The sequence below is a fragment of the Ranitomeya variabilis genome, chromosome 4, assembly GCF_051348905.1.
Source record: "Ranitomeya variabilis isolate aRanVar5 chromosome 4, aRanVar5.hap1, whole genome shotgun sequence".
Lineage (NCBI taxonomy): Eukaryota > Metazoa > Chordata > Amphibia > Anura > Dendrobatidae > Ranitomeya > Ranitomeya variabilis.
In genome coordinates this window covers 25,998,041-26,018,564 of record NC_135235.1, presented here as the reverse complement: position 1 = coordinate 26,018,564, position 20,524 = coordinate 25,998,041, and the positions used below count along the sequence as shown (strand labels likewise).

General features: G+C 41.8%; 1 protein-coding gene across 3 annotated transcripts; it reads left to right on the top strand.

Moving 5' to 3' along the window:
- Positions 1–230: 230 nt before the first annotated feature.
- Positions 231–13,581, top strand: LAG3 (lymphocyte activating 3). Of its 3 annotated transcripts, none has more exons than XM_077257028.1 (8): positions 231–683; positions 2,373–2,505; positions 3,692–3,909; positions 7,238–7,483; positions 7,839–8,093; positions 8,573–8,833; positions 10,124–10,239; positions 13,269–13,581. In XM_077257028.1, the coding sequence occupies exons 1-8, from the start codon at positions 467–469 to the stop codon at positions 13,350–13,352; spliced, it is 1,530 nt and encodes a 509-aa protein (XP_077113143.1). In that variant the 5' UTR covers positions 231–466; the 3' UTR covers positions 13,353–13,581. The 3 variants fall into 3 exon arrangements, with proteins under 3 accessions (XP_077113143.1, XP_077113144.1, XP_077113145.1); XM_077257029.1 differs by having other exon boundaries at positions 232–683; positions 8,573–8,824; XM_077257030.1 differs by lacking the exon at positions 231–683 and adding an exon at positions 1,469–1,690.
- The last annotated feature ends 6,943 nt before the right edge of the window (positions 13,582–20,524 follow it).

Here is a 20,524-nt window from a genome sequence, read left to right as displayed (position 1 = left end):
TGTCCGCCGCTGATACTGTGGCACCCCAGGAGTCCGGTTGCCACAATGGCATTGCCTTCCTCACAGGAAGGGGGGATGATGTCATGCCTGGAAGTAAGGAGGGATCCCCTTATCAGGTAACACAAACCTACAACACCTTCCTGACTCCGGACCAGAAGCTCTAAACCTGGTTTCAGGGTAGCTTCCCTCTAAGTTCTGGTCTGGAGGTGGGGTTAGGGAGTGTAGTGTGCGACAGTGAAGGGAGAGGAAGCGTGTGAGGAGAGAGACTGGGAGTGGAGCTGTGACTGAGCTCTCCCCAGGATTAAGCGCAAAAGAACCCGACACCGGGGTCCGTGGTTGCACGGGTACTAAAGGCCCAGCAACTAGAACCAGAGTGCAGGAGATTGCAGGTCTGCTGGCCCATCTAACACCTGGAGGCACCACAGCAGGTCAGGAGCCTGGGGCTGCCAGTGAGAAGACAGTGCCCATGAAAGGCTCATGCTGTCAACCATACGGGCTAGGAGAAACAGACACTGAGAGGAACTTGTGTAAAGCTTCAGGCAGTAAGGGACAGAATTCAGTGCAGAAGGAAGGCTTCCGAACTTACCTGGCTAGGTGGATCCCACGTTACTCCCAGGCTGCCCAGACCCCATCAACACCTGTAACCTGTGCCCCGGACTGCACCTGCAATTCACCAGTGAAAGGTAAAGGAAACTGCAACCCCTGTGTCCTCCAATTATTTCCTGCACCCTCAGTCCTGCGTCCCACCGTCTATCATCCCTTACTAACTTCTCCGGTAGCCCTGGGGCCCCGCTCCACCTGTGGGGAGCAGAACCATCTTCGCTGCGTTACCATCTGCCCCTGCGGTCCCTTTAAGTAGCATCGCCCATCCCTGGCCGAACACCACAGGTGGCGTCACGAATTATGGAAAATAGAAAAAATTGGAGTCCGGCTCAACGGGACTGGATTTTCCTTTTCTTTTTCTTTTTCAAAAGGAAATCTACTGCATAAAAAAGAAAAATGTCCATGGTCGACTCTTTTTTTTTTCAATAATGTTGGAATACGGAATTAGAAAAATTGCATTAATAATTGAAACACCAAAGTTACACATTTTTTATATATACAATAAAAAAAAATTTTTTAATATAAAATTTATTTTTTTATTTTTATTTGGTAGAATTCACATTCACCTTCATTACATGGTATAATTATATCATGTCATTATTAAATACACTTTGGTTTTTATTCTGGTGTGTGATTTAATTTTTCTCGTTTCAACATCACACTATTGTGTTTATTATAATTTTGGGGTGTGATTTTATTTATATATAAATTTTTTCACCTGCACTGTGGAAAGTTTTGTAATGTCATTCTAGTATTTGCTACATGTAACACCCAATTGTTAAGTGAATTAAGAACATCTGTGTTATACCTTGTAAAAGAATATATAAATGACTGCACGTTATTGGACCATTAGTCATGAGTAAGACTGCCTAGTGCAGGCGAAACGCGTCAACTGGGTAATGTCGGCCGTGTAAATTTTTCTTTTGTATGCACTTTATTTTCTTTTGAAAAAGAAAAAGGAATATCCAGTCCTGTTGAGCCGGACTCCAATTTTTTCAGTCCTGTTGAGCCGGACTCCAATTTTTTCTATTTTCCTTGATGTGAGGCCGGTGTCGGAGCTCCAGGTGGATGAGCATAGAGCAACTGGGTGAGCTGGAATTAAGTCACGAATTATCCCCCATAGACTTTATTTTCCACTTCCCTTCATCATTTTTGTTGGGCCACGGACCGGGTCGTCGCTTCCGTGACCACCCCTTTAAGTACCGAGTACCCCATGGTCCTAGCGGGTGTTCCAATACTAAATAGAGGATAAAATAAAAAAATGTGATTTGTCAGCGCAGCCGATGTCCAGTGACACCGAGGACCGGAGAGCAGGAAAAATAATGTTTATTAGAAGAATGCGTTTCGGAGCAGATTTCGCTCCGCCATCCGGTGCACACAACAAGGAGGAAGGTTTGGTCTTATACACCTATATAATAATCTCATCACCTTTGAAACAAATAATAATTAACGATAAAGTGAATAATAATAATAAATAATGAAACCTAAAATATAGGAGATACTTTCTAGGGTTTCCTATAGACTATCAAACCCATTAAAACGACTCAATTTTAACCCTTTGATGAATCTAAAAACTCCCAGCAGAGCATTTGTACGTAGGAAATATTGATAAATGTATCTAAAAAATAAATAAGTAGATGATATGCATGATGTATCTTATGATGTATCTTGTAGGATGGATCTTGTAGGATGTATCTTGTAGAATGTATCAGCGGGTATCATGTTTGTGTCTGATCGCTCCGCACGTCTCACCATCTCTCTCTCCATAGTTCCGGCTGTGCTCGTCACTGGTGTCCTCGGGGGCCATATTATTCTTCCATGTAACATGATGAACCATTTGGTGGAGACCAGACATCAGGACACATACCCGACGAGCTTTGTGCGCTGGCAGAGAGACGATGGGTAATGAAATGCTCCTGGCGGCCATGTGATTGACTTTTATCTAGAGTGTTCTGTGTTCTGTTTCGCTCCTCAGAAGATTCTATATGTTTGTATGACTTGTGTCTGTCTGGATCTTGCTAAAAAATTCCTAAAAATGTCAATTTCAATGGGTCGAGCTCATCATCTAAAGTGGATGGCAGATGTCAGGGGAAATAAGAGTCGGGCATGTTGGATGGCGGTATGCCCAATCCTTTTGTTTTTAATGGAGATGTGCAGATTACGTTCTTGTCCCAACTGAAAACACATGATGGAGCCCAGTGTCAATATGAATTGGGGGGGGGGGGGGAATTCCCATTTGTCTCCCATCTTATCTCTGCTCCTCATCGCAATATGACCCAAGCCTTCCATCTTCACTCTCTGTATCTGGCCCGTTGTCCCAATCCCCCTTGTCCTGGTTCTGTAGCTGACCCATCCTAAAGCTGGCTCAATAGCAGATCCCTGGGAAAGGAAGGATTAGGCATGTTGTATTTTTACATGCCCAGTGTTTTGCTTATGCAAAAATATAAGCAGTTGTGACACTGTAGATAGATATAGATCTATATATAAATATATATCTACAGTATCACAACTGCTTATCACTTCAAATCTATGACACTGGGATTATAATACATATATATATTAGGTTGATCACACTGATATAGATTTATATAAGATATTTTGGTGTATAGGAGCCTCTCATCTGTTTTCTAATGTTAGATATAAGGAGGAAGAAGGATCAGGCATGTTATAATCGATATGCCTAATCTTTGTTCCTGCAGGTATCTGCTTTCGTAAAGTCACGTGACCTCTATACATTGGATAGCCGATTGATTGCAGTAAAATAGACAGATTTACACCCAATACACATTATATTTGGTGGGATTGGGTGATCACCTCATGTGCAGAGGAGATTCTCATCCACTCTCCAGTGGCAGAATATTGGGCAAAAGAAAGATTGGGCATGTTGGATTTCAACATGCCTGATCCCTTGTTGCAGAGAGCAATAGGCAGATACCAGAAATGTCTGGAAGCTGCTTATTCACCTTCTACCCATTGGAAAAAACCTTGTCATCTTCTTTTCCCACTCATCTTTTTATCTCTGTCCACCTCCTCTTCCATCCTCTTACTTCTCGTGCCGCGTCTCACTCTGCTCCTCTCACTATTTCAGGACCCCGAGACCGGTGCTCAGGTTGCTTCCTAATGGAGTCACTTTCAGGGGTCTCCCGTTCATGTCTCGCGCCTCGGTCCCAACATCTTCGATCCATCAAGGGATTTTCTCGTTGCACCTGAAAGATTTGAAGGAAGAAGATGCGGGAAGGTACAATGCGGTGGTCACATACGGGCAGCGAAAGCGGAGATGTGACGTGTCTCTGAGAACCATAACAGGTGGGTACTCCTATGAGGGTCTCGTTTCGTTTTTTTGTTTTTTTTTTTTTGGTCTCACGCACCATAATCTGTAATCCAATGGAATTTATAATACATTCATAGAATGTTCCCTGTTTTTACTTTCCCTCTCAACATGACAGTATTTGTTAAGATTTTGATAAAACATTAAAAAAAGGATTTTTTTTTCTTATTTCCACTTGAAATTCCAGATAAGGAAAGTTCACCACTAATGAAATGTAAGGCAGGTAAAGCGCGGCTCAGGTCCTTTCCATCAGATAAGAGCGCCTCATTTAATTTTTGACATTTCTTTGGAGTGGCAGCGGATGTGACACTAGAAGGTAGCGAGGCTTCATAGCACCTCGCAAACACAGCCAGAAATTGCGCCCCCAGACTAAGCATATGCTCATCCGTACCTGTTGATCAGGAGACTTTTCAAAATAAGCTGCCGTGTGTGTATACGAGGAATTACACTATTTCTGGCTACATTTTATCCATCCTACATTTTTCACCAGTTTTCCCCTCTGCAGATTCTATTTCTAATTTTCAGTTGTCCCTGAGCTAGTGGGTGAAGACTAGCTGCTATGATATCTACCATACACAACACACAGACCTCAGGGCTTCCTGCTCTCTTGTCTCTATGTAGAAATCGTTCAGAAGAAACAAAAGCATGGGAGATATTATGCGGCTGTACATAGCATTGTAGCATTGAATCTTGCTTTATGGTGAGATAAAACACTTACTAGAAACGAGCAGCAGCATGGAGGACATTATACAGCAGTGTAGCTGTGAATCTAGTTCTGTGTTGAGCTAAAACACTTACTAGAAAGGAGCAGCAACATGGAGGACATTATACAGCAGCGTAGCTGTGATTCTAGTTCTGGGTTAAGCTACAACACTTACTAGAAAGGAGCAGCAACATGGAGGACATTATACAGCAGTGTAGCTGTGAATCTAGTTCTGGGTTGAGCTAAAACACTTACTAGAAACGAGCAGCAGCATGGAGGACATTGTACAGCAGTGTAGCTGTGAATCTAGTTCTGGGTTGAGCTAAAACACTTACTAGAAAGGAGCTGCAACATGGAGGACATTATACAGCAGTGTAGCTGTGAATCTAGTTCTGGGTTGAGCTAAAACACTTACTAGAAACGAGCAGCAGCATGGAGGACATTATACAGTAGTAATGAACAGTGAAGCTGTGAATCTAGCACTGAGTAAGATAACGCTTGCTAGAATGCAGCAACTAAAACCAAGGACATTATACGGCAGTACTGAGCAGTGTAGCTGTAAATTTAGCTCTGGCGTGAAATAAAACACTTACTAGAAAGGAGCAGCAGCATGGAGGACATTATACAGCAGTACTCAGCGCTTAGCAAGGACAACATCTGCAAGGAGTTTGTATGCTCTCCCTGTGTTTGCGTGGGTTTCCTCCGGGTTCTCTGGTTTCCTCCCACATTCCAAAGACATACTGAGAGAGAATTTAGATTCTGAGCCCTAACGAGGCAGCAATGACAAGATCTGTAAAGTGCTATGGAATATGATGGCGCTATATAAGAAAAGTATAATAAATAAATAAAAAAAATAATATTAAATAAATATACTGAGCAGGGAATCTGTGAATCTAGCGCTGAGTAAGATAATGCTTACTAAAATGCAGCAACAATATCAGGGACATTATACAGCAGTACTGAGCAGTGTAGCTCTGAATTGTGCACTAGGTAGGATAAAAGCTTATGAGAATGCAACAGAAACATGGAGGACATTATACAGCAGTATTGAACAGTGTAGCTGTGACTCTAGCACTAGGTAAGATAAAACACTTCCTAGAATGCAGCAGAAACATACAGGACATTATGCAGTAGTATCAAACAGTGTATCTGTAATTCCAACCCTGGAGTGAGATCAAACACTTACTAGAAAAACAGTAACTGAGCAGTTGTTTTTTTTTTAGAGTGGACGATGAGTTTAGGAGGCAGGTGAGATGAAGAAGTGGCTCATGAAGGGAGAAAGAAGCAGATTTATTTGATAAACTAGATTATAAAGTTTTTTTTTTTGTTATATTCGCTTTTACTATTGAAAGTACACTAGCATAAAAAAAAGATAATCCTGCAGCCGGCTGGTAGTATTTGCAGAATGCTTTTAGAACTAAAAGGAAAATGGCCACAGAATTCAGAATTCAGCATTGTGCGGCTGAGATTGAATGTGATAGAAGTGGGCGCTGGATTTTTTTTTGCTAATTTCTATTGTAATCTCTCATAATATACAAACAGCTACATAATTCCAATCTGTAATCTGGGTTTGCAGTAGTCTGTAGGCAGCAGAGCGTTACTGTGGGACGTATCGGTACTGAACAGAGAGATTATACGGGCAAAGTGAGAACAGTGCGGGGAAAACGGGGAGCGGTGGAAACAGTGAGGCATCCCCGAGTCTTCATTGTACATCTCTATGGGATATGCTGCAACAATGTGGGCACAAAGTAGATCAAGCCGTCTCCTCGGCTGATCTCACCCCGGTGCCCCTCACCCAGCCCACATCCTGTTATCATCTTCTGTGTATAAGGGGCTTCGCTGACGCACACGGAGGGGATTCAGGAAACCGGTGACACATCGAGTGCGAGGGTCCCCGCTATCAGTTTCCTTTAGGTCATAATATTAAATATAAACCATTAGTAACAAGTGTGAAGGTGAAACAAAACAAACGAGGGGAACAATGAGACAAAGGCCAAGGAAGAAAAGATGAAAAGTCACGTGTTGTAGAGTGGGAGAGAAAAGTTGAGAAAGTTGAAGTTTGGAAAAAAAAAGACATCTTTGTAGGTAGGTGGTCTAAATATACCTGGGCTCGGTGTAAAATAATCTACGGCACGTGATTCTTGTGCAGGGGACATCAGGTAGAAATATAAAGGGATTCTTGCCAGTAAGAGCAGTGAATTGACCTATTGCTTTGGGTGTTGGCACCAAAAAGTCACTTTTTTGTCAGTGTATTTAGCCATTCAGATTTACATTTGACATTTTATGCAGAATATTTGTCAGCTTTGCCGTATAGAATGGGGGAGAATGAGTAGAGTCATCTCATTATTATTATAGGACAGGGGAGATGATAGCTTTATTGCACTGCTAGAGTCTTAGATAAGACAGGATAGTAACTTTCCCCTTGTATAAGGCTCTGTAAACATCTCCCCTGTCACTCCCAGGTCTGGTGAGAGACTGTACTCCATCACTTCCAGGAGACGGTATTAATCTTTTGACCTTTCACTGTCATTTCGCTGTCATAAAGTGCACACCCTGCTATAATGTCAAGTCTGAACGTGGTCTAATTATTTATTTTCTCACAGTGATTCAATCTCCCGATGGTCCTCTTCCCGAGAACAGCTCGGTCACTCTGACATGCAAAATTGTCAATCCCGGTAGTTCTTCCACCTCTGTTCGTTGGTTACATCTTGGAATCCCTGTCCGGCCATCCATTAGAGTATCAGAGAATGGGAGTAGCCTGCACCTCCATCGTCTTACTCAAGAAGACCATGGCAAGTGGAGCTGTGAGGTGGACGGTGCACGATCAAGTATCACCCTTTTGGTGGTTGGTGAGTCATCATCGACGTGTCTGCCATGAATCTCACGTATGATGCTTTTGAGTGCCCCTTTGTTTCCAAGACTCTTTACGTAAGTTCTTTAAAGAAGGTTTTCCCATCATTGATAACATATTGATTGAGCATGAATGGGTTTCCGACCTCTAGGAGAAAACCTCATCTTGACCGATTATGTCCCCTTTGGGCCAACAGTATATCAGAGTGTCCTCTAGTTGGCCAAATCCCTGGTACCATATTGAGCACCAAGGTCCAGCAGAAGACTATCCTAGTTGGAGCTGATCTTTGGACCCAGTTATTTGCCATTAGATGTTTCATGGAACCCCACTTACCAATTTATTGTCTTTGTCAGGTATCACCCGTCCGGATCCTATCTTGCTCTACACTGGTGTGGGTTCTTCTGTCGAGCTTCCTTGTAACATCACACATTTGCCCATGGAACAACGACTGAGTTATCATTGGAGCAAAGATGAAGAAAACATTCTTGACAACAAACAAGCGCTGGTCCTAAACCCTGTGAGACCAGAAGATGCCGGAACGTACCGATGTGACACCACCTACAAAAGCCAAAGACTGACCAGACGGATCGAGCTGAGGGTTATCCAAGGTCAGTGGTGGACTCTTATAGTGGGGTGTTTTTTCCTTTTAGTTAACGTCCAATAACCAAGGTGATGGATACATTTTCTAGAGAGGTTCATCTCATGGACACATATTCTGTTGAGATCACATTAATTGGTACATGTATTTGGGCGGCTCATCTCTCAGACACATCTTCTAGATCGGTTGGTCTCAATAATACTTGTTTTGAGTTTTTTTTCCTGAGCAACCTGTTTTTTTTTTAGAATGTTGTCCAATAATAGAGAGGATATGAGCAGACGGACATAAATGTTTTAGGGAAAAGACTCGTTTCTCCATTTTAATGCTTGCTTTTTCTGAGATTGGGAATCCAGTAGTCGGTTCTCTTGGACTCCTAAACTCAGAAGGAATCAAGATCAGTCCTCTCCGCTCCTCCTGCTCTGTAATGCACCTGTCACCTCCATGTGCTTTCTGCCTTGCATACCTGAGACTTGTCTTTTTGGTCCTCAGTGTTACCCGCCGGCACGTCGTTCACCAAAGAAGGTTCCTCCCTGCAGATGCTGTGCAGCATCAATGGCTCAACTGGGAAAGAGCGCTTTCACTGGACAGGCCCAGCTCTTCCAGACGGACAGAGAAAAGTCATCAAAGGAGCCTTTGTGGATCTGTGGGACCTGCAAACACAGGACTCAGGGGCCTGGACCTGCTCGGTTTATGATGTAGATAGATTACTAGGAGAAGTGGAGCATTGGGTCTATGTGCACGGTAAACCTGGTGACTATTACTACTAATGTTACCTTCACTGTCTCTACTCCTCGGGGGCTGTCCACCATTGTCCCTGTTATTTCTCTGCTGTCCAGCTTGGCATCTTCTTAGCCTACTTTGATCGCCCTCCTTTCTCTCCCAGGTTCTTTCCATCTTTGTATCTTCTTTAGCTTCGTCTATCACAATCCATTACCTACAAGGTCTTGTCCCCATATCTCAGCATCGATCAGCCTCATAACCATTATTTTTTTTCTTCTTGGTTTTAGCATCTTTTCTCCTCTTCGTGTGGAGATTTCTTCAGTAATCATCATCGTGAACTTTCTCTTTAATTACCTACTTTTTCCTGTCCTGATCCTCAGTATGACATGGCATCCTGCCCACCTGCTCCTCTCCATGCTCCTTCTTATTATTATATCTCCTCTAGTTTCCTTATTTTATCTCCTCCAACGTCGTATCTTCCATATTAATCTTATTCTATCTGCTCTGCTTTCTTATCTTGCCATCTTAATATTATATTTCCTTTACCTTCTTATCTCATCATCTTCTTACAATTGTATCTCCTTTAAATTCTTATCCCAACATCACATTATTATTGTACCTCCTCTTATTTCCCTAACATTTTATTATTATTACATCTGCTCTTCCTTCTTATCTCACCATCTTAATATTATTTTATCTGCTCTACTTACTTATCTTGCCATCTTCTTATTAGAAGTCATTTACTTTCTTATACCACCATCTTCTTATTCTCATTGTACCTCCTCTTATTTCTCCATTATCTTATTATTATATCTCCTGTATCTTCTTATCTCACCATATTATCTCATCTGCCTTCTTATCTCACCATACTATCTCTTCTGTCTTCTTATCTCATCATATTTTTATCTCCTCTGCCTTCTTATCTCACCACATTATCTCCTCTGCCTTCTTATCTCACCATATTATTATCTCCTCTGCCTTCTTATTTCACCATATTATCTCCTCTGCCTTCTTATCTCACCATATTATTATCTCCTCTGCCTTCTTATCTCACCATATTATTATCTCCTCTTCCTTCTTATTTCACCATATTATCTCCTCTGCCTTCTTATTTCACCATATTATTATCTCTTCTGGCTTTTTATCTCACCATATTCTTTGCATTATATCTCCTCTGATGTCATGATCTTCTTATCGCCTCTGCTGTACCATCCTCCTCACCTTTCTTCATATTATTATCTTCAACATCTTGATACCTCCAGTACTTGCTCCATTACGTTTCGCTCACGTTATCCTGACTCCTGTTATTCACTTTCTCAGCTGCCCAAACTTCAGATATCGATACGTTCACCTCTTGGCACGTCATCCTCCCCCTGATGGTTATATTTGTGTCCTGCCTGGCAGCCATCGCTTTTATAGCTATCCGTAATCACAAGGTAAGAAGCAAAATACATTAAGTGCTCACAGTGGCATGTAAAAGTCTCTGCACCCCTGGTCAAAATTACTATGAAAATTGTAAATTCACACTGAAGGCATCAAAACTATGAATTAACACATGTGGAATTATATACCTAACAAAGTGTGAAACAACTGAAATATGTCTTATATTCTAGGTTCTCCAAAGTAGACACCTTTTGCTTGGATGACTGCTTTGCACACTCTTGGCATTCTCTTGATGAGCTTCAGGAGGTAGTGACCGGGAATGGTTTCACTTCACAGGTGTGCCCTGTCAGTTTTAATAAGTGGGATTTCTTGCCTTATAAATGGGGTTGGGACCATCAGTTGTGTTGTGCAGAAGTCTGGTGGATACACAGCTGATAGTCCTACTGAATAGACTGTTAGAATTTGTATTATGGCAAGAAAAAAGCAGCTAAGTAAATAAAAACGAGTGGCCATCATTACTTTAAGAAATGAAGGTCAGTCAGTGTGAAAAATTGGGAAAACTTTGAAAGTGTCCCCAAGTGTATTTGCAAAAACCATCAAGCGCTACAAAGAAACTGGCTCACATGAGGACCGCCCCAGGAAAGGAAGACCAAGAGTCACCTCTGCTTCTGAGGATAGGTTTATCCGAGTCACCAGCCTCAGAAATCGCAGGTTAACAGCAGCTCAGATTAGAGACCAGGTCAATGCCACACAGAGTTCTAGCAGCAGACACATCTCTACAACAACTGTTAAGAGGAGACTTTGTGCAGCAGACCTTCATGGTAAAATAGCTGCTAGGAAACCACTGCTAAGGACAGGCAACAAGCAGAAGAGACTTGTTTGGGCTAAAGAACACAAGAAATGGACATTAGACCAGTGGAAATCTGTGCTTTGGTCTGATGAGTCCAAATTTGAGATCTTTGGTTCCAACCACCGTGTCTTTGTGCGACGTAGAAAAGGTGAACTCTACATACCTGGTTCCCACCGTGAAGCATGGAGGAGGAGGTGTGATGGTGTGGGGGGGGGGGCTTTGCTGGTGACACTGTTGGGGATTTATTCAAAATTGAAGGCATACTGAACCAGCATGGCTATCACAGCATCTTGCAGCGGCATGCTATTCCATCCGGTTTGCGTTTAGTTGGACCATCATTTATTTTTCAACAGGACAATGACCCCAAACACACCTCCAGGCTGTGTAAGGGCTATTTGACCAAGAAGGAGAGTGATGGGGTGCTACGCCAGATGACCTGGCCTCCACAGTCACCAGACCTGAACCTAATCGAGATGGTTTGGGGTGAGCTGGACCGCAGAGTGAAGGCAAAAGGGCCAACAAGTACTAAGCATCTCTGGGAACTCCTTCAAGATTGTTGGAAGACCATTCCCGGTGACTACCTCTTGAAGCTCATCAAGAGAATGCCAAGAGTGTGCAAAGCAGTCATCAAAGCAAAAGGTGGCTACTTTGGAGAACCTAGAATATACAACATATTTTCAGTTGTTTCCTCTTTTTTGTTAAGTATATAATTCCACATGTGTTAATTCATAGTTTTGATGCCTTCAGTGTGAATGCACAGTTTTCATAGTCATGAAAATACAGAAAAATCTATAAATGGGAAGGTGTGTCCAAACTCTTACGCTGTACTATATGTGTATGTGTATATATATATATATATATATATATATATATATATATATATATATATATATATCAACAAAAAAAGGAGAAGCAGCACACAAAATAAAAAGAAAGTGGACTTTATTGCCTGAACGGCGTGGCAACGTTTCGGATACAAAATCCTTTTTCAAGCTTGAAAAAGGATTTTGTATCCGAAACGTTGCCACGCCGTTCAGGCAATAAAGTCCACTTTTTTATTATTTTGTGTGCTGCTTTTCCTTTTTTTGTTGATATTGTTTGGAGGTCATTGGACTACTGGCTGGGAGAGCTTTGCACCACGTTAAGGTATTTTTTTGATGCTGTTCCAATTTTTGTCAATATATATATATATATATATATATATATATATATATAAATATATATATATATTTCCTTTTTTTCATTTTAAAATATTCAAAAAGGAAAATGGGCCAATGCCCAAAGTGTTTTCAAGTTGCCCTTTCCTCAGTTTGAAATTTAATTAAGAAATGGCAATTAACAGGAACAGTGGAGGTCAAGATAATGTCTGAAAGACCAAGCAAAATTTCAGTGAGAGCTGCTGGTAGGATTGCTAGAGAGGCAAATCAGATCCCCGCTTGACTGTAAAAGACAGTTCAGAAAGATAAAAGATTTAGCAGAATGGAATGATCCACTCATTTTTTTTTACCACATGGTTTCTTTGGAAACCTGAAGCTGTTAAAAAATGCTCAATAACTTGAATGTATGAACAGTGAGGTATTTTTTTTGTTTTAATTCGTCTATTAAACATCAATAAAAGAAAAAACAAAACAAAGCACACATTGGCATATAACCACATTCTGCATCCAAAATTATCATGAAAAATTGTTTAAACACGGTTCAGAATTATACGTGTATACACAAGTATGGTCGTGAATAACACAGAATGATACAGTAAATCTTAGATAGGAAAAAACTAAAATTACAACCAAACAACAACCGCCTTGCTGCCGAGAACCAACATCCAAATTATTGATGTCCCTTATACTGGAGTAAAGTGTGAGTCAATGTATTCTATACCACCGCTAACAAATGATATCAGACCACTGCCAGTGAGTTGTTTTTACGTAGAAGTTTATATGTTCATTCTTTTCAGCTTTTTGTGGCACTTTTTCAAGCAGGTTTCAGACTTAATCTGCCTGGAAAAAAAAAGTTGTGTGTATATAGCCTACCAGTGTCATCACTAATGCCCATTAGTACTCAGAGTTATTATTACTTTCTGTATATTGCCCAGTCGGTGTAACCGATTTAATTTGTCATCTGCCAACACTAAGTGCCATTGGCTTTCACACTCTCCCAAATGATTATATTGTCACACCTACGAATATCATTAATCTGATCTCTTCATTGACACTTTTGTCTTGCGTTTTTCAGAGGCGACTGTCTCACCTGGCCGCTCTGACATCCATAGAAGTTTCTACAGTCTCTCCACCAAAGAAGCTTTCCGTCTCAGAATGATACCAACCTTATCTCTACCCCTAGACCTCATCGCATCGCATCGACCATCGCCTAAGTTCACTTTGCTTACAATTATGTAGGATGTTCCCCCCACATATGGTGGAGGATACGGGCTGAGATTGTATTTCTGCGATATGTTGTATATAAAAGATTTTACATTTATCTCTGTAATTTATTTTTATTATGGTTCTTATCTATCATTAAATATCAATAAAAAAAAAATGAAATACATGGTAAAAGTTTTATCATCAGTTTCCGAGTCGGTAATACAAAGGAACCACTATGCATTTCTTGTTGCCACTTTTTCAAAATGACCATCATAACAAAAAGAAAAATGCCAATTTCTCAATGAGTAACTAAAGCCTGATTATTACCAAACTTTCAGTTTCTCCTCTAGTGTTTAGTAAAAAATAGATAAAGCTATATTATGGGAGGATGTGTAAGTAGGTGTTTGGATGCAATGGCGCAGAAGATGAAGACACAGTGATAACTTAACCAAAGACTATTTACTAATCTAAGGGTACCGTCACACAGTACCATTTTAATCGCTACGACGGCACGATCCGTGACGTCGCAGCGATCGTATGATTATCGCTCCAGCGTCGTAGACTGCGGTCACACGGTGCAATCACGGCGCTGGAGCGATGCCGAAGTCCCCGGGTAACCAGGGTAAACATCGGGTAACTAAGCGCAGGGCCGCGCTTAGTAACCCGATGTTTACCGTGGTTACCAGCGTAAACGTAAAAAAACCAAACAGTACATACTTACATTCCGGTGTCTGTCCCCCGGCATTCTGCTTCTCTGCACTGTGTAAGCACCATAGCCGGAAAGCAGAGCGGTGACGTCACCGCTGTGCTCGCTTTCCGGCTGGCAGGCGCTCACAGTGCAGAGAAGCTGAGACGCCGGGGACAGACACCGGAATGTAAGTATGTACTGTTTGTTTTTTTTACGTTTACGCTGGTAACCAGGGTAAACATCGGGTTACTAAGCGCGGCCCTGCGCTTAGTTACCCGATGTTTACCCTGGTTACAAGCGAACACATCGCTGGATCGCTGTCACACACAACGATCCAGCGATGTCAGCGGGTGATCAAGCGACGAAAGAAAGTTCCAAACGATCTGCTACGACGTACGATTCTCAGCAGGATCCCTGATCGCTGCTGCGTGTCAGACACTGCGATATCGTAACGATATCGCTAGAACGTCACGAATCGTACCGTCGTAGCGATCAAAATGTGACTGTGTGACGGTACCCTAACACAACGATTTAGGTGATTAGGATACAGAATTAAGAATGATTGACAAATTATTGGAATGCAGTGAAGTATTTTACAATGGAAATGTATACTCCTTTTGGGGTGGGAGTTGCTATAACAACTGTAAGAATAAAACTGCATCATACAAGACAATAACTAATGATGATGGGTAATCGCATCTCGGTCCTAAAACCCTTCACCACCATCACTTAGTACTTCGGTAGTAACAATCACAGTATAAGCCCTAACGGAAGTGGGTGGTACTACTAGGCCGCAAGCTTCTTATCGACTAGTCGCTTCAGCGATGCTTTAATTCTTCTGCTTCCATTTCCTGAAGCGCGGCCTTCTCCGTTCTCCTCTGTACTGTAATTTACACCAGTTCCTCTGGTCAGCTCTCTCGATTCCTCTGCTTGTCTCTCTGTTGGTTCCTATCAATATCTCTGGTCGGCTCCCTCTCCCTTGATTCCGCTGATTGGCTCACTGTCTCTCTTGATTTCTCTGATCGACTCCTTCTCTTTCGGGTCGTCTTGATTTCTCTAATCAGCACTCCCTCTCTGGTCATCTTGATTTCTCTGATCGTCTCTCTCTCCTCTCTCATGTTGTCTCGATTTCTCTGATCATCTCTATCTCTCAATTCCTCTGATTGGCTCCTTCTCTCGAGTCTGTTGATCGACTCCCTCTCTCTCTTGATTCCTCTGATCGGCTCCTTCTCTCTCGATTCCTCTGATTGGCTCCCTCTCTATCGATTTGTCTGATTGCTCCAATTTCTCTTGATTTCTCTGGCTGGCTTCCTTGCCTTCTCAATTTCTCTGATCGGCTTCATCTTTCTCTCTCGATTCCTCTGATCGGTTCTCTGATCTGCTCCCTCTCTTTCTCGATTCCTCTAATGGCTCCCCCTCTCTTGATTCATCTGATCGGCTTGCTTTCTTGATTTCTCTGGCTGGCTCCATCTCTCTCTCTCAGTTCCTCTGATTGACTCCCTCCTTCTCGATTCCACTGATCAACTTCCTCTCTCTCAATTCCTCTGATCATCTCCCTCTCTCTCTCGATTCCTTTGATTAGCTCCCTCTCTTGATTGCGCTGATTTGCTCATTCTCTTGATTTCTTTGATCGACTCCTCTTTTGGGTCATCTTGATTTCTCTAATCAGCTCTCTCGGGTCATTTTGATGTCTCTCATTGACTCTCTCTCCTCTCTCATGTTGTCTCTATCTCTCGATTCCTCTGTTAGGATCCCTCTCTGAAATCCGCTGATCGGCTCCCTCTCGATTCCTCTGACCAGCTCCCTCTCTCTCAATTTGTCTGGTCACTCCCATTTCTCTAGATTTCTCTGGTCGGCTCCCTCCCTCTCTCAATTCCTCTAATCGGCTCCTTTTCTCTCCATTCTTCTGATCAGCTCCCTCTCTCTCTCGATTCCTCTGATCATCTCCTTTTCTCTCCATTCCTCTGATCAGCTTCCTCTCTCTCTCGATTCCTCTGATCGTCTCCTTTTCTCACAAATTCCTCTGATCAGCTTCCTCTCTCTCTCGATTCCTCTGATCGTCTTCTTTTCTCTCGATTCCTCTGATCAGCTTCCTCTCTCTCTCGATTCCTCTGATCGTCTCCTTTCCTCTCGATTCCTCTGATCAGCTCCCTCTCTCTCTCTCTCTCTCTCTCGATTCCTCTGATCGGCTCCCTCTCTTGATTTCTCTGGTTGCTCCCATTTCTCTCTATTTCTCTGGCTAGTTTCCTTGCGTTCTCTATTCCTCTGATCAGCTTCATCTCTCTCTCTCAATTCCTCTGATTGTCTCCCTCTCTTGAGTTTTCTGAACTGCTCCCTCTCTCAATTCCTCTGATGGCTCCCCCTCTCTTTCTTGATTCGTCTGATCGGCTCCCTCTCGCGATTTCTCTGATTGGCTCTATCACTCTCTCAATTCCTCTGATTTGCTCCCTCTCTCTCGATTTCCCTGATCAGCTTCCTCTCTCTCTCTCTCTCGATTCCTCTGATCCTCTCCCTCTCTCTCGATTCCTTTGATTGACTCACTCTCTTTCTGACGATTTCTCTAGCCATTCCTTCTTCCTCTTGATTTCTCTGGCTGGCTTCCGATCTCTGTCGATTCCTCTTATTGGCTTCCTCTCTCTCAATTCCTCTGATCGGCTCTCTTTTTGGGTTGTCTTGATTCCTCTGATTGGCTCCCTCTCTCTTGATTCTTCTGATTGGCTCCCTCTCTCTCTCGATTCCTTTGATAGGCTCCCTCTCTTGATCCTTTGATTGACTCTCTTTCTCTTGATTTCCCTAGTCATTCCCTCTTCATCTTGATTTCTCTGGCCGGCTTCCTCTCTCTGTCGATTCCTCTGAGCGGCTTCCTCTCTCTCAATTCCTCTGATTGGCTCTCTTTTTGGGTTGCCTTGATTCCTTTGATTGATTGACACCCTCTCGCTCTCAGTTCCACTGATCGTCTCTCTTTCCCAAGTCGTCTTGATTTTGCTGGTCGGCTCTCTCTCAATTCCTCTGTTCAGCTGTCTTATTTTGGGTCATCTTTATTCCTCTGATTGGCTCCCACTCTCCTGATTCCTCTGATTTGCTCTCTTTCTCGGGTCATCTTGATTCCTCTGGTCGGTTTCCTCTCTCTCTAAATTCCTCTGGTCGGCTACCTCTCTCTCTCGACTCCTCTGAGCAGCTTCCTTTCTCTCTTGATTCATCTGATTAGCTTCTTCTATCTATCAGGGATGGCAGAAGAAATGAACAGGAGACAGCAGTTCAAAAACAACTTTATTCACAAAGAGGCAGTGAGCTTGGTGGTTGCACTGTCTCTCAAAAGGCAATGTTTTTGGTGGTTACAAATGTTAAATAGCTCAGGTTTCATCACCTTCCCACTAGGCCTTTAAGGTAATTACAATTTTTTCGAATTTTCTGTATATATTAGTCAGACGGCTATAACTTTTTTTATTTTTTAGGTTTCTGAAGTGAATTTTTTTCCTTAATTTTTTTTCGTCCCAAAAAGAGTATAATTATTTTCATTTTCTTTTTAAAGGAATTTTTTTTTTTAGTAATATTGACATTTTATTGTGTGAAAAATAAAAAAATCAACAATTTTTCACATTTACATTATTTTTTTTTGATGAATGACCTCTATTAGTCATTGAAGCAATGTTTACACTTTGCACTTTTGCAGTATTTTTTCTGCAAGCAAGATCTGCTCTCTTGGCAGTAAACAAGATGCTTACAAAAAGCAGGTTTTGTTGCTTTTATTGCGTGTTTTTGGTACGGACTACATGTACGTTTTATCTACAGTACTTGTTTGATAAAGTACATTTTATTCAGCAAAAAAGTGTGCTTGTGTTTTTTGCATCGTTTTCCCACTTTCTCATGGTTTTCAACGAGTGAAAAAACGCTTAAAAAATACTGAAAGAATTGACATGGTGCAGGAAAAGAATAACAAGCGTGTGCGTGAGATTTCTGAAATCTCATAGCTTTTTCTGGTACTGTAAAAAGCAGCTTTTAATTTGCATTAAACGCAATGTGTGAACATAGTCTAGGACTAAAGACAAAGAGAATATTTCTATGTGTAAAATATTCTAAACCCATAAAGAACCCTTAACCGTATGGATCCATGAAAGTCAAGCATATGAATAAAAAATGTAATATTTTATCTATTTGCATAAAAAATATGTATAAAAAATTAGTGCCATAGTGAAGATTCAAAAAAGGGGGAAACACATCTGAATACATACAATATTACACATCTCCATCAAATAACTTATAAAGAAATACGTATCATGATTCCAATAGTTACAATCAACATGGAGAAAGTAATAAATAGTGTTAAACAGCGGAGGACTGCAATAAAAGCCACATCAAGGTCATGACTAGCCAAAAGTACTGAATACTAAAGAAAAGAACTCCACTGATACAGATCAAAAATGGTTCCTATACATAGCAAAGTGCAATAATAAAGTGCTTATCCATAGATAATGTGCCCCTGTACAATTGTGCAATCCTAACGTGCGTTTCGCATTCTGGCTCCCTCAGGGGTTTGCATGTTAGTGTATAGTGTCCCATTATATATCATTCCCAGCAGGTGTAAACATGCGTACCATAATGAGGCACATGCGTGATGATGTTCACGCCAACTAAGTGAAGTGCATTGCGTTCCGTGTGGATGCTTAAAGTTTCTTATTTTTAAGAGTACTATGTAATTATGAAATAAAATTGAAATGAAGGCTGCTCTCTTAGTGCCTAATATCACAATCCAAACGCATTCCAATTATGTCAAGAGGCGCTGCATCATCCGCAATCTGTAAAAGCCACGCATCTTAAATACAAATTTTATAATGTTAGCAATGGCACATAATGTAGAAATGTCATCCACCTGATGAGCTCTCTAGTCCGGATACGTAGCTCCCGAGAGGTCGGCCCCACATATACCATGTTACAAGTACATGTAGCACGGTATATAACTTGTATGATGTGTTTATATGCCACATGGATAATAATGATAATTATTATTATTATTATTTTTATTATTTAATTAAGTAAAAAAATTCTAAAATAAAAATTACTGTATATTATATTTTGTCATTGTGCATTATTTTATTTTATTTTTACTTTATTTCTTCAATAAGTCTCATAAAAAGATAAAATAAAAACTCTGGGGAATTTTTTTTTTTAAACTAAATTTACTTTATTTGACTTTTCTTAATACATATTTCCTCTGTAACTAAACCTGCCCGAGTTACAGGAAGATGCAAAACTGATAAGTGATAAGTGATAACTGCCAGTGCCGGGTGTGGACTGGATCTAGTTACACCCAGCCGCATGATCCTGCGACCGGTCACCCGCCAATCATGTGATCGCTATGGGTAAAAGCTACGGCGCTGCCCCTGCTGTATACACAGCGCTGATGTGAGTGATCTGGGTGGCAGAAACAATAAAATAACATTTCTACCTTCTATTCAGAGTGATGTCTGGCTGTGGAAGAAGAGTCCATGAGAACTGAGCTCCAGCACCAATGGGAAAATATTAAAACATAACTTTTACTGTGCAATTAAAAACATGGTGAGAAAATAACAAAAAAAAAGATTAAGGATCCATAAGCTTACGCATTTCAGGTTAGCAACCCTTATTCATCTCCAGTGCAGCCGTTATTCTAGAGTACCATAAAAAGTTGGTGATCTAGAATGGTTTATTTTCCGCGTGGCATTGTTGCAGGAAAATTGAGCACTGTGTGTAGTACTTTATGTGCCCTGTGGGGGTGCTGCATGGAAATTGAGCACTGTGTGTAGTAATTTATTTGCCCTGTAGGGGTGCTGCAGGGAAATTGAGCACTGTGTGTAGTACTTTATGTGCCCTGTGGGGGTGCTGCAGGGAAATTGAGCACTGTGTGTAGTACTTTATGTGCCCTATGGGGGTGCTGCAGGGAATTTCAGCACTGTGTGTAGTACTTTGTTTGCCCTGTGGGGGTGCTGCAGGGAAATTGAGCACTGTGTGTAGTACTTTATGTGCCCTGTGGGGGTGCTGCAGGGAAATTGAGCACTGTGTGTAGTACTTTATGTGCCCTGTGGGGGTGCTGCAGGGAAATTGAGCACTGTGTGTAGTACTTTATGTGCCCTGTGGGGGTGCTGCAGGGAAATTGAGCACTGTGTGTAATACTTTATTTGCCCTGTGGGGGTGCTGCAGGGAAATTGAGCACTGTGTGTAGTACTTTATTTGCCCTGTGGGGGTGCTGCAGGGAAATGAAACACTTTTTATCAGGTTTTTTCAAAGTCGATCACTGGTGCTCCAAGGCAGACAAGTCCTAAGTGTAGGGGCGAGTCAGATTCGGGCTGGTCGAGGACAGGTCAACTAATCGGACCTGATGTTATAGGGCTGGTGGCTCAGCTGCTGGTGTCGTGAATAAAGTGTCAGTAATGGCGGCCACATTAGGTGCCACTCAGCTT